General features: G+C 54.3%; 3 protein-coding genes across 3 annotated transcripts; 1 reads left to right on the top strand and 2 right to left on the bottom strand.

Moving 5' to 3' along the window:
* Positions 1-284: 284 nt before the first annotated feature.
* MIND_00560600 (F-box domain-containing protein) lies at positions 285-1,748 on the bottom strand (the record flags this gene model as incomplete). Its single annotated transcript, XM_037362380.1, has 1 exon — positions 285-1,748. The coding sequence occupies one exon, from the start codon at positions 1,746-1,748 to the stop codon at positions 285-287; it is 1,464 nt and encodes a 487-aa protein (XP_037222672.1).
* A 10,572-nt stretch (positions 1,749-12,320) lies between these two features.
* Positions 12,321-14,733, bottom strand: MIND_00560500 (uncharacterized protein; the record flags this gene model as incomplete). Its single annotated transcript, XM_037362379.1, has 5 exons — positions 12,321-12,767; positions 12,821-12,981; positions 13,846-13,867; positions 13,920-14,351; positions 14,401-14,733. The coding sequence occupies 5 exons, from the start codon at positions 14,731-14,733 to the stop codon at positions 12,321-12,323; spliced, it is 1,395 nt and encodes a 464-aa protein (XP_037222671.1).
* Positions 14,734-15,016: 283 nt separating this feature from the next.
* MIND_00560400 (uncharacterized protein) lies at positions 15,017-15,543 on the top strand (the record flags this gene model as incomplete). The annotated part of the gene is made up of 4 exons (XM_037362378.1): positions 15,017-15,068; positions 15,106-15,191; positions 15,237-15,403; positions 15,456-15,543. The coding sequence occupies 4 exons, from the start codon at positions 15,017-15,019 to the stop codon at positions 15,541-15,543; spliced, it is 393 nt and encodes a 130-aa protein (XP_037222670.1).
* Positions 15,544-17,086: the final 1,543 nt, after the last annotated feature.

Below are 17,086 nucleotides of genomic sequence, written 5' to 3'. Positions count from 1 at the left end.
TAGACATTATTTAGCGCCAGAAGTCATGAGCATTCGGACTTTACCGCTTCCGAAACGGTTCGGCCAGCGAATACAGCCCCATTGTGCTGGACGATGAGGATGGTCGCGGTCTAGAGGCCTTTTTAGACTTCAAGTCTAAAAAGGCCTCTAAACTTGGTGTATGGGAAGTAAGGAAGCTGAGTCCAGAGGTTGTTCTGTTGTTTCATATCACTCCTGTGTACTACTAGTAGTAAAATCATCCACCAGTAGTTACAAGAAATTGAGAGCCAACACCCAGTTGCACCCTACAATACATCAACGACAATCGTGTACCGCAACCCATCCCGATAGCCCAGCGCGAGCGTCTCCGCAAGCCGGCGTCTCCCTTCATTGGCCAGCAAACCATACTCCGCTTCCTCCTTCGTCATCGCCAGCACCACAGCATGGACGACAAAAGTCTCTGTCCGCTGCGCACGGTCCCTGAGAACTTGGAGCAGCAGGCCATGGTCGAAATGGAGAAACGACGTGACCTCCAGGCGGCAAAGGTTCCGCACCAAACCAGGCTCGAGCAGCTCGCGCAAGACCTCGTCGGTTATCGCAAAATGGTACGCCTCCTTACGGTGCATATCCCCAACAGCAAGATCCTCCAACAGCGGCACCTGGCGGAGCGCCTGGAGAAGCGCCGGCGGGGATATATAGGTCCGCCGCAGATGCAGAACGGTGATGTTCGGCGAGCGACGAGCGAACATGGCAAAGGCAGCTGGGTCCCAGAAGCTGGCCGCGCGCCATGCCGACTGGAGCTTCAACTCAGTGAGATTAGGGAGGTCGAGCAGGCGGAGGAGTCGCCCGGCCAACTGGACCTGCTCGTCGTCGCGGGAGAACGGCGCAAGAGTAAACGACCTGATTGGTGATGTGAATAGCGGGTCGGTAGGCCAGTCGGCGAGTTGCTGCTGCCAGTGGTCCTGGTGGTAAGGAGGGCTGACACCCCAGACCGTCACGCTGCATGAAGCGGAGCAGCGCTCGACAAACACAAGCGCACGATAAACCGCCTTATGGAAATGGCTGTAGAATCCAAAGGGGAAGGTCAGGCGCGCTTCTGTGAGCTGGTGCCACGCAACGCGAGGAGGGAAGTCTTCGAATGTGAGACTCCGCAAGGCGGGGGCGAATTCGAAGAGATTGCAGTCTGCGAGGAATTGTCTGTCGTGGGCAGCGTTACTGCTGGACAGCTCCAGCCGCTCGAGAAGAGGCAGTTTCCCGCGAATAGGCGCAAGGTTCAGTAGCTGAAGTGGTGCAACACGCAATGAGAGTGATCGCCAGCGCTCTGAAGTCGCGCGCAAGACGGTGAAGAGTTGTCGTTGGATAGGCTGGCCTGTTTGTGCGTCATAGGTCTGTGCTACGTCAAGCTTGAGGCGGAGCGGGGCATTCCCGGCTCGCAGCAGAGCGCGCTGGACCAGCTCGACGGAAAGAGCATCTTGTCGTGTGGGTATCGACCAGACATGGATGTCTGTCCAAATCGTCGGTGTCCCCATAACAACACTGTGCCAGTGGGAGCAGACAGTGGAAAGAGCCAGCCACTGATCCTTGACCAGAACGGGAAGCGGTTCATCGTCGTCACGGTCTTCCGGCTTGTCATCGACACAGCGCTCGAGAATCGAGATAAGCAGTTCTGTTGGCAGGCGGAGAATCGGGGTGGAGGCAGGCACATTTTGTGACGGATTAAGCTGGGAATGAAAGTGGTTATCGTGCGGTAGAGTAGAGGAGGAGGGCATGTCGAGTGAGGTGGCAACAAGAGGCAAGACGTGAGAACTTGAGCCGCTGGCAGGATCAAGTCAGGATAAGTATTGATAGCGTAAGTATAAGACCAACAAGGACGAGAAATACGCAATGTGTTTGGCTGTCCACCTCCTCCAATTGCGCGGGACTTGCCAGATGGTGGTTTGAGCCAAGGTAAGGTCGGGTGAGTCAGCACCACGTGGGCATGACGTGACCGCGACTCTCTTCTTTCGCTCGACCACGTCTGCCCCAGGACGATCCTATCCTCAGACGCTTGCTCTCCGCCAATGGGGTAGGGCTGAATCCTTCCGCGTATATACCGCATCACTCCTCCTCCTCGACATCTCAGCACCCGCCACTTGCCGGCAAAGTCTACAGCCGCCTGAAGCTCCTCACCCGCTTTTCCCCAATGGAGGCACGATCCCTCGCTGGTGCGGGTCGTGCAGCGCCGCAATCTGCACCAGTTTACCTCCCAACTTCGCAACACGCAGAGAGACAAGCGGCGCATTGGGGTGGTGTTTCTTGGGGGCTTGGGTCGACACTGACTCGACAGAGATGCCGCAGCTCGCGGCATCGTGGCTGACGGACCTCAAATACGGACAAGGGAGCTGGAGCTGTCTGGGATAAACGACGGAGGCCATTTCGCGGGATGAAGGTCCGTCCTCCAACCCTCTTTTCCTTGCCCCAAACTCATCGTTCCAGGCTGTCCTTTCCCGTCTATACCAACAGTAAAAACTCCTTCGAACATGGTTGGCCATCTACAAAGACCCATGCTCGTCGTCGCTACCACTGCCTACGAAACCACTCCTTGTTACTGCCTCCTCCTGCTCCTTCATCCACGCCCAACTTCGCCTCTCTCTTACCGGCTCGCATATCGAACTCGGAGTGCCACATCAGTCTGGCTCGGAGGTCCGTTAAACATTTCCACTCCGCCCTACTCGCTACTTCTGACAGCACTGGTTTCTGGTAGCTAATCCGTCGAATAACCAACCGCCTTCAAGCTGCCTAACGAAAAAGCATTTAGCTGCCTGCAAGCACTCAAAACGCAAGGAGACATAGAGCGCAAGTGTGTAGTCCGGTCTACTACACGAACTAGTACATCAGCGTCTAATTGGTTTCAAAGATTCGTGCATTATCCTGGCGCCAACATGCACATGCAACCTCGGGAAGCTGCACTACGCACCCTTAACTTCTAACTCTTCCCTCCCGCTCTTCACTCCTCCATTGTCGGACGCCCCATCTGGGCCATCTCGGATTCACTAACTGGGTGAAGTTGGCGGAAACGACACAATGAATTAGCTCCTTCAAGAACACTTGCGGACCTGCTCCAACCCCTCCATGACCAGGTAACCCACGCACTCAGCCTCACTAGCCGCTCCACTCCCCCGTTCCCAGCCTCTCTTCCATGTGATCACGTGATTTCATCGCCGTCCAAAGACTTCGATAAATCTCCCCCACATCGCGATCTGCGGCTCTATCGACCGCTCCTCGAGCTGGCCAACCATCCTATGATGACATATATTTAGCTCGTCCGGGCTCGACGAGCAGAAGCCCTTCGATGGGCCCACTTTCGCTCACGGCTCGACTCCGACGTGGAGGTTGTCGCGGGGTTGGAATCAGGCGAGGATGTGAGAACAGAGCCCGTACAGCTTTGAAGACCGTCGGAAGAGGCTGATTATAGATGTGGATGGATGGATAGAAGGCGCGGTAGAGCTTTTTAGGGGGGAGGGGAACGAGTGCTCTCCAATTCTGGCGGTTGTTCCTGAGGACAGGGCATGTTATATATAGGTGTACGCCTTTACAGTTGGAGACACGAGCCTTGCAAATTGATTAGCAGTTAGAGCAGGAACAAGGTGTTACACACCAGATTTCTTCACGAATACGGGGAGGGCATCCTACGAGGAACCTCCCACGTCCAACGAGCAAGCAGCGCAAACCAAAGTTGTTGGTCGATGCGGTTTGGGGTTCTTCAGCTTGATCCGAGTCGCGGCCGCGCGTTGAGCCCAAGAGGTAGTGGGCAACTCCGATGATTGACCGTGCAAAAGAAGGAAAGGAAGGATACTAACGTGATTCCACATCTCTCGCTCAGGCTCTTGTTAAGTTGTTTCGCCCAACGACAAGTGTGCCAATGCTGGCCATTCAGCATTTACTCGTATGCTTCCGGGGGTGACTAGTCCCTTCTCAGGTGGCCATGATACTAGTAGCTCGATTCCGAAGACCACTCCCAAACATTCAAGGGGGGCCCACTGGCCTCTCAGTCTCAAGCTCACGTATCACTTGTTTCGAGGCGTGTCAACTCGTCTGATTCTACGAAATGAGCAGCATAGATTGCAAAAACGATGGATTTGGATCGAATGCGCCGCTCGTCAGTGATTAGACGTTTCACAGTCCCACAATCACAAACCAGACGCCGCCTCCTCCGAGTCTTCCAACCCACTGACGTTCCCGAGATACGAGCTCCACTGCTCCCAACTAACACACACCATCCGAGTCAGTCTCTTGTCTTGAACGAGGAAAGGCCTAGGACACCTACTGCACTGGCAGGTCAATGCAAAACGATTGTCGTTGCAAGAGCCCGGATCGGTGCCTGGGCCCTGAATCGCGTTAGAGCATACTGTATGCAGACGGAGTCTATCGGACACGTACCTCGTCATCGGGCTTGACAAAACCCTTCCAGTCCCACATTCTGAATTCCACGAGTTCGGCGCAAGTTCTAAGATTGATATAACGCCGATAATGACTGCGACGACGATTTGACCAACTTGGCGCTACGAACGACTTAGCAAGCAGGGAGAGGCTCAAGAATGGGTGTTTGTCGATGGTGAAGACGAGGACGGGACGAGGAATTCGCCCAAGAACAGGGGGATTGAGTGAGAAGCATGGGGCAAGCACGACCTATTCGTTCATGCAAGAGATGCCGACAGGATGCAGAATGTCTATGACTGAATTAATAAGGCGCAACCTAAGATGTTTCTGCCGTACTTACGTGCGCGATGGCCCAGCCTCTCTGTCTCCTCTGTCCACCGAAGCCAACGTGGAGGTTCTGCGCTCCTCGTCGAAATGGCCACGAAGCCCATGCAGCAATGCAAGGAGGTCGACTTCAAAGGGTTGAGGGTGGCGAGCAGTAGGCGGCGGCAATTCTCCGGAGAAGTGAAGATTTATTGAAGGACGCGGCTGAGCTTCAAACGCGTTTACTCCCAACGCGAATGGCCTGTGAATCAACGCCGCCGCACCGCCAACTTCGCCTTGATTCATCTCGTGCTCCTGCCTGGTCCTCTCCTCCGTCCTCTCCTCCGTTGGATGGGAGCCAGATGGCCTATCCGTTTTGCGGGGGTAGCAACAGAGCTGAGCTGAAAAAAGGTAATAAGCCGCCAGAGCCGGGGCTTGCGACGAGCGAACACGTCACACGCACCATCGGGTAGAACAGCACGGGTGCCAGCGAGAGTAGGATTCACAGTTTTCGCGTCGTCAAGTCGTAGCAGAAGCTGCAAAGGTGGTCAGCACGAGCATGGATTGTCAAGCCAAATCGCGCACCTTTCACCGTGACTGCATTCTCTGGCTACCAGTTCATCTCTTTGTCTCCTTCGAGGTACGCGTGGCAGTCCGGTCGTGCGGGTAGAGATTCGGTTGCGCGCAGCAAAGTGGTAGTCGTGGTCCAGAAGAGAAAGTGTCACGCATCGATATCGCTGCAATCATGATCTTGCTTCTCGCACTCGCGTCAACGCACGCACCCCTGGCAGCATGCTTTCCGACATCGTCTGGGGCAGTAAAGCAGGCAGGAGAGGAATATATTAGAATGGATATGATGCAAAAAACCGTCTCAAGGGACAGAATATCAAGTTGGTATAACCCCAGCTGCCTCAGCACGGGAGAACTAATGAAGACGGGGTAGCGGATGCGCCGAGAAGGTATTGCTTGCTCTTCAGATATCCACACAAGCCTCTGCAAATACCCTCATTTGCATCACCCAATACCGCTCCCACCACAATATGTTCTTCTTCCCGGCCCACACCGTGTTTCCGACCTGACGACCACGCTGATGCTAAGTCCCATTCCGAGCGAAACCGCGCTCAACGGAGTCTTTGTGCCCATCTAGCCCAGGTTACACTAAATCGGCATGGTAGGGAGATATAAGGGCAGCTTGAGACCCGCTCGACAGAGCCATACGACGCACGGTGGAGGAGTTTTATTTTGTCGTCTCGAATGGCGTGCACTGGCAGAAAATGTGGAATGCGGGTGCAAAATATCGGGATGGCGAGGGCGGGATAGGAAGAGAGGTTGCAGAAGAGTTGGTTTTTGCTCGTCGCGTCGTTCGCAGGAGCTTAACGTAGTCGTTGAATCCGATGAATGGGAGATGATTGAATTGTAGTCGAAAACGTCGGTCGTGAATGGGAAGAGAACGAGCACGCATAGTTCTGGCCCGTTTCTATGCCTCAGAAGTTGGAATCTAATGGGCAAGGCGCCGGAGCCAAAGGTCAGGCCGACTCCGAACACCGTGTCCACTATCGGCGGCCTTGAGAAAGGTCAGTGGGAGTATTAGCACACGAAGTGGGGCGGCACACATGTGTTCTTCGACTCGAGCGGTTCGACAAGCATGCAAACGGCAGTGATTCGCAACTCGGATGTGGTTTGGAGAGAGCTTCAAGTTTGCTGCATCGACTTGAAGTCGAAGAGTATTGTTTTCTAGTGAAATTCTTGGGGTACTGCCGCTCTTGAAACCTGTCAGGAGACAAGAAATGAGCCAGAAACAAGAACACATACCCGTCTGCCAGCATGCGAATCTACCAACGGCCACATCTACCCAAACGCGCCGGGAGCTCTGGAGCCATGCTCTCGCTTTAGGATCCTGCACTTGGACGGGAAGGTGTACAAGGTCATGAGATCGATCTGGAGTATGGCATTGTGAGGCCCAGACACGAGATTGCCAACGCGGTGAAGACACACCAGCAGTACCCAAGAACCCACTTGACGACGTCCATTCCCTCCCCTCCCTCTACTTGCACCGCGACAGGCAAGTGGTCGGTAATGAAGCCACTGCTCCTCCGTAAGTTACTGTCGAATGAATCCGGGAGTGTTGAAGAGCCATTGGGATGAGCGAAGTAAGTATCGTGGTGGTTGTGAGCAAGAATCGGAAGTCTCGTGATCGCAGCTTCTTCTCACAATCAACCACCATGTTTCCCCCGGAACTTATCGACGCCGTCGTGGAGGAGATTAAGGGCATGGTCGACCTCAAGTCGTGCTGTTTGGCCGCCTCAGTCTTCCGCTACCCTTGTCAAAAGCGCCTCCTGGCCAGACTTTCACTGGGGAGTATGTATGTCAATGGGAAAGGTTATGACGAAGCGGCAGCCCGTTTCGTAGCAACCCCTTCTCTAGGGCTGCTAGTTGTCCACCTCAATATCTCGCTCTGTCTTCCAACTGCCCAACCCTTACCTATCGCCACCCACGTCCTGAACTCGCTTTTCGCCGCCATGCCTCGAGTCACTGGCAGTTCATGCGCTATCTCTGGCAACAGGGTTAGCGGGCAAGACCGATGGGAAGATATACCCCATGCGCTCTCCCTGGCTCTAACCCGCTGGCTCTCTCTTGTTCCCAGTGCCACAATGCGCCGCTTCAACATACACGACATTAGCAATGTTCCGGTCGTGTGGCTCATCTAAGGATTAAGAACATTCCCACGCCAAGTCCAACGCTTTGGTCGACACGAGGTTGTTATTTTCTGACCTTCTCCGTCTGCCGGGCACCCAAGAACACCGAAAGGCCGAGCCCCGAGGGAGCGCATGCCCCGACACTGTCCCGACGCCCCGACGCCCCGACGCCCGCCCCGCTTGATTTCATAAGTCAAAAAAAGTTGATAATATTGTACAAATAGGCTATAGCTAGGTTGCAGAATAAGACTGTTGACGTTTTTGTGCTTTCTCCGGTGACGGCGGAAGGACATTCGGAACTTGCAGTGGTCCTCGGACCCGTTTCCGAGGACGCGGATTGCTGTCTTCGTTGGTAGGAGTTGGCGGGACAACCACAACTGACGACTCGGATGAGCTTGGGCCCGAAGCTCGGCGCCGCAGATCAATGGCGGCAAGCACGCGACGAAGACTGCTCTCGAGCGGATCCAGAACAGCCAATGTCTGTGAGTCCAATGCAGCTACTGCCGTGGAGCTGTCCAGAGCATCTGCAATGATGCTCCAGGTGTTCCCATGAGCACGGGTCTCAAACAAGAGACGCGCGACAGCCTGGTTTTCCAGAGCTTCAGCTGATGATGAAGGGGAGGAGGTCAAGGCTGATGACGATGGGAGGGGGATTGGTGGAAGATCAAGTCCAGAGAGCATCCGTCGACGGGCTACATCAATGTCGTAGTCCAATAAAGACTCCTCGTTGTCATCATCGGAGGAGTCTTCGTCCTCACCATCGGAATCCGTTTCGTCAGCTGCATCCAGCTGCTCGCTCGCTGCAGATGCACGTTCATCGCTGTTGATACGACTGTGAGCATCTTCCTCTGCTGATTGCTCAAGAAGGCCATCGATGGTTAGTCGTGTTCGGCCAGGCATGACACCAAGTTTGAGTTGAAGCTCAATGGCCTCGCGTCGGGTTGTTGGGAAAGGGATGGCATCAGGATGAATGATGCCAATCATTTTCATGCGAAACAGAAGATCCAGATTAGCCCGAGCCCCGCGGCAATGCTTGCAGGCTGCCCCACGAAGAAGGAAATCGGTACATTGACAGTTGCTCGCCCCATTAGATGCAATCTGGACTGTATACCTGCCACCATGGGTCTCCCCATCTAGAGCCAGCGACGATAAACAGTCAAATTCATACAGGCGGAGGGTGCCGTCGGCGTTCGTTGTGCAGGTCGGAACACCGATCTGTTTGGCAAGCACCATCTCTGCTCCCCGAATTTGGCGCTGAAGATCTTCGGGGTAATATGCAAGGAGTGGGACCGTCTCGTCCATTTTTGTTTCGAGTTTTTGAAGCAGTTCTTCACCACCTGGGAAGTTGGCGAAGCGACGAAGGTATTGTTGCCGTCGAATGATGCGATCGTGACGATTTTGAGAGATGCGGGGAAGGATTTTGAAAACAAGAACATTGAGCAGTGTTAGCGGTAGCGGGAAGAGCAGACGCGCGGTGATGCGCATCTCGCATATGATTGCGGGACCGGCCGGAGCCCGGGTTAGGGCTGTACCGGAGTGGCATATATATAGTGCAGTCCGCGTGCCTGTCGGGCACGCTTTTATCTCCCTTCGTTCCCTTTGTACCCTCGGGTAGTGGTTAAGCTATTCGTCTGTGGCACTCGATCGGGAGCGTGCGGCCTGGTTAATAAGTGCCGATTTCTGACATAAAAGCGTCCGGGCTGGCATCCCTGTACCTCTGCTTCGACTGCTTAGCTTGGGCGACTTCTCTGGACGAAGGAATTATCCCGGACTTGGTCTCTTGCGGCAGTGGTGTCGGCGCGGCTCTTCTTTGGCGCGACACACTCATCCGACGACTTACGGATTGGCTCGGAGGCTCAGCCGGGCGACGTGGGCGCTCAGGCTCACAACTGCGTTACGACTAAGTGCGGCAGTACTCGATGGGTGGTGCGTGGCGCCGGATACTCAGACGGCTGCGGGTGTGGGTCGGATACGCGGGGCGCACTCAGTGAGGGGCGGCTATCGCCAGTTTCGGATATCCGTGGGTTTCAGGCGTACTCGACACGCCGGTGGCGGATGGGACTACTCGCGGAGGGGGTGCGATTGGCGTCGGGTCAGGTTGGATGGCTGGGTGGCTCCGGGAACATCAACTTGGCAGGACGGCGACTTTTCAGTGGTGGCATGCTGCTGGTCTTCAACTCGGTCTTGGTCACAGTGCTGGTCTTGCGCAATACGGCCTGGAGGATTGGGTTTACACCTGGGTTGGCTAGGCTCTGGGATGGGATGGGCCGGTACACCGATTCAGGGGGTGTGCATCATGGTGGGCGGATTTGGCTTGCCGGGACGGGTGGCGCTGGTGGTAGCGCAGGTTGTTGGACGTGCGGAGAGTCTTAGCTGCGCAGGTGCGCGGTGGTCTGGTCTCAACGTGCGGTGGATGTGGACCGGCTGGATTGGTCGGTGGTCTTGGACTCGCAGGGTGGGGTGGGTTCGCGCCTCACGCGCGAGGGGGTGTGTTAGCGGTAGCGGGAAGAGCAGACGCGCGGTGATGCGCATCTCGCATATGATTGCGGGACCGGCCGGAGCCCGGGTTAGGGCTGTACCGGAGTGGCATATATATAGTGCAGTCCGCGTGCCTGTCGGGCACGCTTTTATCTCCCTTCGTTCCCTTTGTACCCTCGGGTAGTGGTTAAGCTATTCGTCTGTGGCACTCGATCGGGAGCGTGCGGCCTGGTTAATAAGTGCCGATTTCTGACAAGCAGCACGTCTGGGCGGAGCCGCCGCCCATTACGCTTCTCCCGCGACAGCTGGGTGTTCTTCAGCTCACCATTGAAGCGCTCGAGATGGTTGGTAGTGTTGAGAACATCGGAGACAGGACAGCCCAAACGTCTGGCAGCCTCAACGCGAGACGCGTCTGACCAACTGTCGAAGAATGTCAGCCAATATTCATCTCCCAGATAGTCAAGATGATGAAACACCAGCTGTGCGACTTCTGGCAGTTTTCCATTGCCCCAACTCTTCAATGCCTGTTCTAATGTCTTCCGCTCAGTAGCAAGGAATTCACGCGCAGATGCAGTGTCCGGCTGCATCAACAGTGCCTGCTCAAGACCAAGCAACCGTGCCTTGAGATCTGACACTAGCTTCTCAAAGTCGCTGCCCGACTGCTTGATCTTGTTCCGAGCATTGCGCCAGCACTGCTTGAGGTGAAAACGGCAGATGAGCAACCAGAGTTGAGGCCAGACCTGGAGCAACGCTGCCCGCTCCTTCATGTCGGTGTCAGTGATGGCAACGACAGGTCTGAAGGACTGCTCTGGGTCGCCCGTGTGACGAAGGTCATGGCCAACAGTGTCGAGATGGGTGCGCCAGGTCTGAAAGAGCTTGGCAAGGATCTTGGTGTTGTATCCCGCTGACGATTGGCGGTTACCCGAAGGAGCCGAGAATATGAAGAGGGCGATCGGCACTCCTTTCCGCTCCTCATCAAGGGCCATTGCAATGAAAAGAAGCAGGCGGGAATTGGAGAAGCCAAATGTTCCATCGACAATAAACTGGTTTTGATGTGCGAATTTCCATGCCAGTGCATCCATCTCTGGCGTTGAGATGGCCAGCTCAAGTCGCTCCTCGCGCGTCTTACGAGCTGAGTAATGAAAGATGACTGCAGCGAAGTCACGATTGTAGCCAGAAGAGGTTGGGTCAAGCCAGTTGTGGATGTTGATTTCGGCACGGTTCTCAATCTGAACACCACCTGCCCGATGAAAGATGCGATATAAGGCTCGGGTGTCTTTAGGTTCAAGCAGCCAACGATGCTGGGATGCATCGGGGTCGCGAGGGAAGCCGGGATAGGCCCGTGAATGGTACAGCTGCGAGTTTTCGACCTTGACATCATGAAGTTTTCCGGTTTGCAGTGTTTTGATGGCGCGCTCATAAACGACGGGTGCAACTGACTTGCGAGGTAGGTGGTCGATCTTTCCCGCAGCACATGCGGTGCTATGCTCAAGAATTCCGCGAATACGGAGCACAGTATTGGTGGGTTGATGCAATGACAGCTCGAAGTGCGCGTTACACTCGGTGTAAGGGTACGGCGCTTGCCGCTCCTTTGACTTGGCTACTGCATGGTCATAGCTAGAAGCACTGAAAGCGGATGAGTTCAATAGTTTGCTCAGATGGCAGACACAATGGGGAGCTTACCATTGGTATAGCAGTCGTTGAAAGCTCCATTCTGCGGGGATTGCATCACCTCGCATTGGTGTGCCATCCTTGTTCTTGCCCCAGGCGCGGAAGAAGCGCTTTGAAGGGCACTCCGAAACAGAAGAGAACCCTAGTGATTTGAGCTGTTCAAGGGCTTTCGTTTGGGCGTCGGGATCATGGTCGTGGTCGTATACTGCTTCGAAAATGACGCTCTTATCCGATGGGGTCTGGTATAGGCATTCCAGAGCCGTCTTGTGGGCTTTGGATACTACAAGCGCGCTCACATAGACCTTGGAGCGAAGGTCTTGAGGAGTCAAGAGTGGGATTCCGCTATTGTTCAGGAGGTGCTCGCGTTTTCTACGAGTTTTTTTGACGGCAGTGGCAGGTTGCAATTGGTCGTCGACGGCGGCGGGCATCACTACAACAACGGCGGCAGGTGGTGGTGGTGGCAAAGAGACAGAAGGCGGGCAAAAGTCCATTGTTGCGCATTGTCTGAGTTGTTGGAACTGGGCACACCGGGCAAGCTGTTGGATTTCAAAGCGTACATGACGGTGTAGGTAGTAGTGGCAGCTTCCTAATGGGGAACGGAGCCCGGGCCGGCTGCCTAACTCTTACTGTAGTATTCCGATGTCAAGTTCGCGTAATGCGTAATATCACCTTCTGAACTGAACCCCACCAAATGTGTAATGCGTAAAGAGCCGGGCTGAATCTCTTACATATTTCTTTCAAAAAAGGAAATTTTGATCAAAATGCATTTTTCGGCTAGATTTCACCTTCCTCCCACAAGCGCGCAGAGTACAGCTTATTTGTAGTCTTACGACGTCTCCCACGACCCAGCTCCTGTGGCTCCTCGGCTACCAGGTCATCTACGTCCAACTCCAATGTCTCTGCATCGTCATCCCGCTGGATTCCACCATCGTCGCCCACTACAAACGTCGTGGAAGATGTCTTGCCCTGTACAATGGTAAACGCGACCTCTATTGGGGTGTCGCTGTCGTCGTAGACCGTTTCCCGTGAATATATCTCCTCGTCAACCCCAGTAGATGTTGGTGCAATGATTTCTGGAGTGTCGTTCTCAGTCGCACGTGTGAGCTCTGCGTGAAGGCTGGGATGCTCTTTTGAGAGACGTCGAAGCTTGGCGAGGGTAGAGGGTGATGTCAGGCTCTCTTGCGAGCAGTTAAAATCGCCGACTTCACACATTTCGAATGCCTATATATCATGTCAGAGAACAGAAACAAGATTACAGTGGACAAAACTCGCACTTTCTTAACGAGGTCTGGCTGAGATATCTCTTTCAATGCCTGTAGCACCCACTGGACTGACCGATTCCGCAGGTTACCAATCGTCGTGTCAAGCCTGACCTTGGCTGGAGAGCAGTCGGAGGCAAGCTGGTGGATAGCCTCGTCAACCACGTCGCGGTGGGCTGAGCGTTTGATGCTCAGCTTCAAAGGCCGCTGTATACCAACATCTAGCGGCTGCCAAACACCGGTGCACCCGCCAGGGACAAAGACAACCACGATATTTGGGTGATTGATGCGCATCCAGTCGATGAAGTCTGTCGAGCGATGCACGGACCAGCAGTCTATTTTCCACATGGAAACCTGCGACGAGGGGAGTTTGAGTAAGGCCTTTTGACGCTCAAAGAATGGAGCGATGATATCGTCGACGAGACTATGCATGGTGTCGTGATTAGACCAGTATGAGTCGTTGCCAGAATGAATGAAAGCATGGCCAGCACGTGTAGCCTCGCTGTGTCCACGACAGAACACCGATGGTGCGGAAAGTTTGGTCTTTCCTCCATAGATTACTTGGGCAGGAAGGACGTCGCCGTTTGCAGAGATCGATGGAACCAGCGTAAAAGCACGCTTCTCTTCCAACCCAACTGCTGCAACCTGTTTGGCACCGCGAGTGTTCCACGTCGAAGCGCTCCCCTGGGAGTAGATGACTTGTGTCTGGTCTGTGTTGACTCGCAAGGCCGCAGGAATGCTGTATTGGTGGATCAGCCACGCTTCTCGCAGAAACGCCTGCTCAAGGATCTTCTCGTGGTTCTCGGGAAGCTTTTGAGCTGCCTTGGTCGCTCGTCTCTCGCTCCAGCCCAGTTCCTCCCTAAGATATTTGCGTACAAAGCTTTCAGAGCACCGAAAGGTCGTGTTGCCCACACCAAGACGTTTCTGGAACAGATGGGGTTGGTCGTGCTCGATATGCGCAACCATGAGGCCGCGAGCGGTAAGGAGATTGACAGGAATGCCAGCGGCACGAAGGGATGTTAGCTGGGTGTTGATTTTACGGCGTGTTTCAGGGAATGGTGTCTTCAAAGTCAATAAGTAAGAAGATGCAATGAAGGGTATGAGAAGCACGTACCAGGATACCGACACGGCTGGTAGAATTGGCACTGCGACTCTGCAGAGCCAATGCCTTACTGACGGCTTCCGTCCATACGATACCACCCTTCTGCGTCGTTTGCTTGCGGTCAATCCATCGCCCAACCACCTGTTCCCGAAGTCGACCAAAGAGAGGCTCGTTAACCTTGCGTGCTTCTCGAATGATGTCGCAAGGTCGCCACGGCCACCGCACCCTATCTACCGCCAGCAGGAATTGCTGCCAGATGAGCGGGTTCTGCCAGCGGATTCGCACAGCATCGGTGGGTATGTTCTTGGTCAAGCGCTTGCGTCCCGACGGCTTATTGCCCTCCCGCGCTTCTTCAGCGAACTGGCGGAATGGGCGGGAGAACTCGGGTAGTCGTTTGTTGGGGCCATTAAGGTCGTTGTCGAGAAGTTCGGCCTCAGCCGCTTTCTGTCGTGAAGTTAGAGCAGAAAACAATCTTTGAAGACATGACACGCACCCGTTTCCGTCCTCGTTTTGGTATATCGCCTCTCGCAATTCGCTCATCTCGAAGCTTAGCACGATAAGCCTTCATGTATGCTGCGTTCTTTGCCCGCTTTTCCTCAAGCAGAACCCGCTCTTGACTCTGTATCTCCCATTTCCTTCGTTCCGACTTCTCCGCATATTCACGATGCTCGCGTTCGAGACGCACTTCCTTCTCCGCTGGTGTTTCCTTGCTGAAATAGGCCAAAATTGAATTTGTCTTCGCCTTCGCCTTCGACTTTGGAAATTCATTGCTGGAAGATGCGACTGGAGATGGTCGTCGAGGAAGAGGAGCAATGGGGCGAAGCATTGGGTCGGAGGGAAAAGAGTCGGTGGAAGATGGAAGGGAGAGTGAATCGACTGCGGGTGGAGAACTACCAAATACGTCATAATTGTCGTTGGTAGACAACGGCGAGTCTTGTGGAAAGAGGAGAAGGGGCCCTGGAGCGTCCTCGTTGGATTCGTCAAGCCGGTTATCGTCGTATTTGAAGATTCGACGCCGCTCGGGAGTGGCGTTGGGCGTAGGTGCCTCAGGATGGCCCTTTGGTCGTTTCACACCCGAAGAGATAGGCCCAGACGAGGTCTGGTTGTCGATGGAGAAGGTGAATGCATGGGGAGAGCCGTCCTCGCGACGTCCAAAGCTGGGTGAGTCGCCGTTGTCATTGTCGTTGTCATCGTCAAGAGCCGGGCCGTGACCCGAGTGACTCTCACGATCTTCTTTCGCATCCATCTCTGCTTCCAGCCTGTCTGCTTCGCGCTACAAGACACGTTAGCATAGCCAAAACAACATTCAAAGAGCCTCACCCTCTCCAGGGTCCATCTTGCCAACTCATTGAAAGCCTCGAGCCTCGCTACAATCCACTTTTCTCCCGCCTTCGTCAACGACACCGCTGGGTCGACGTAATGCTGCAGGCTGTTGATAGCCAGCGGACCGCACGAGAATCCATCCTCCTGATGGCCAATAGCCAAGCTCTCGACTTGTACGTCCCGCCCCGAATGCATCAACACCCACCACTCACATATTTCGCGCAGCTTTGGCGGTATCGGTTGCTTGAACGAGTCGCCATACAAGACGCGCACCCGCTCGTCGGAGAACTCGATGACAAGTGACGTCCAGTGAGGATTATTTTCGATCCTTCCCAGATGTGCTATCGTGAGCAACGTGCCATTCTCCTCCGCCAACTCATCTCCAATCTCTCTCAGCCACCGGCAACCAGAGTCTGAATTGTAGTGGTCGCTTCCTTTCTCGTAGGCTTTTGACAGTGACTCCATGAATGCAGCACTCTTCACCCGAAACCTCGCACCAACCTCTCCCTCGACCTCATCCTCTATTTTCTGCCGCAGCAACTCGAGCATGTCATTGATTTGTGAGTCCGTCAGCCAGCTTGGTCCCACAAGACGCGAGAGCTGATGGAAAGGCTCCGTGTCTGACAACCCTGCCGGTTTTGCGGTGGCCCAGGGAATCATCGAGATAAGCTGCTTCGTCTCCTCGAGAAGGTTTGCTCGAAGAGTATCCTGCCCACGAGCACTACGCTTTACTCGTTCCTGCTCCTTCCTAACGAAGTCCCACGACTTTGTCCATCTCGCTCGCACCTTCCTCGCCTCGATGACATCCATCCAGAACGATACGACCCATATCGGGAAGCGCTTCGTTGTGCCATCCAGATGGGCATATACAATTGAGCGGTTCCCATCCAGCCACGCCTGTCGACTGTGTTCCAAGATCTCCCGAGCTAGTTTCTCATTCGGAACTGCCAGATAACGCATTCGGAGGAATGTGCCTTTGTCCAACGTGTCCGGCTCATATTGACTGAAGAACTCGACAGGCTTGTTACCCGTTATGTTGGAAATGAGGGGAAGTGGGAATCGCAGGAACTCGGGAATCGGAAGAGTCGACACGGGGGTTATCTCGGCGGCAGTGGGTAGGGGGATGGAGAATGCTTGTTTGGCAGCACGGCGCACTCGTCTTGGGACATCTTTCATCGTCTTTCCACAACCACGGAAGTCTTCAATGTCGAGCTGAAGGGACTCGGCTTCGGAGTCGGACGAGTCAGACATGGGCGCAAGGTGGGGAGTAGCTTGGGACTGCAGAAATTTTCACATTGATTCAGGTACTCGATCTTAGTCTGATCTACAATCAAAGACGTATGAAAATCTTTGAAATAATACCCCCATTCAATGTCAACTTTCTCCATCGAAACCTTCGACTACGCCTGACTGAACTGAACTCCAACAAATGCGTAATGCGTAAGACCCGGCTCTGAACTTCTAACTTGGTAAGTTAATTGTGTAATGCGTAAGACGCTCTGAACTTAGCATCGTAATAGTACAGTAGACCAGCCACAGAACTCAATGTTCCCCAAAGCTTCATCCACGATATTTTCGGGGTAATAGCGCCACGTGGCTTCTTGGACTTCAGTAGGATGTCCGTCGATGAGACTGCCCTTGTCATTCCGCCTGCACATACTCCGCCACCCTTTGGCTTGTATTCCTCTCGCAACGCCAACCTTGATCTCGTTTTGACTTCCCCCAACTTTGTCCACTATTCACGTCGCGTTTACCAACTCCTTGTGGATCTCACTCACAACGAGGACATCTCCGCAGCTCTACGGATTTGTTCCGCTGCAACGCATAGTCTTGAGCACCTCGAGCTCATACTCTTC

Source organism: Mycena indigotica, assembly GCF_014461135.1.
Source record: "Mycena indigotica strain 171206Taipei chromosome Unknown Mind.scaff0004, whole genome shotgun sequence".
Taxonomy (NCBI): domain Eukaryota; kingdom Fungi; phylum Basidiomycota; class Agaricomycetes; order Agaricales; family Mycenaceae; genus Mycena; species Mycena indigotica.
The sequence above is the reverse complement of the archived record's forward strand: the minus strand, read 5'-3'. Positions and strand labels throughout refer to the sequence as shown.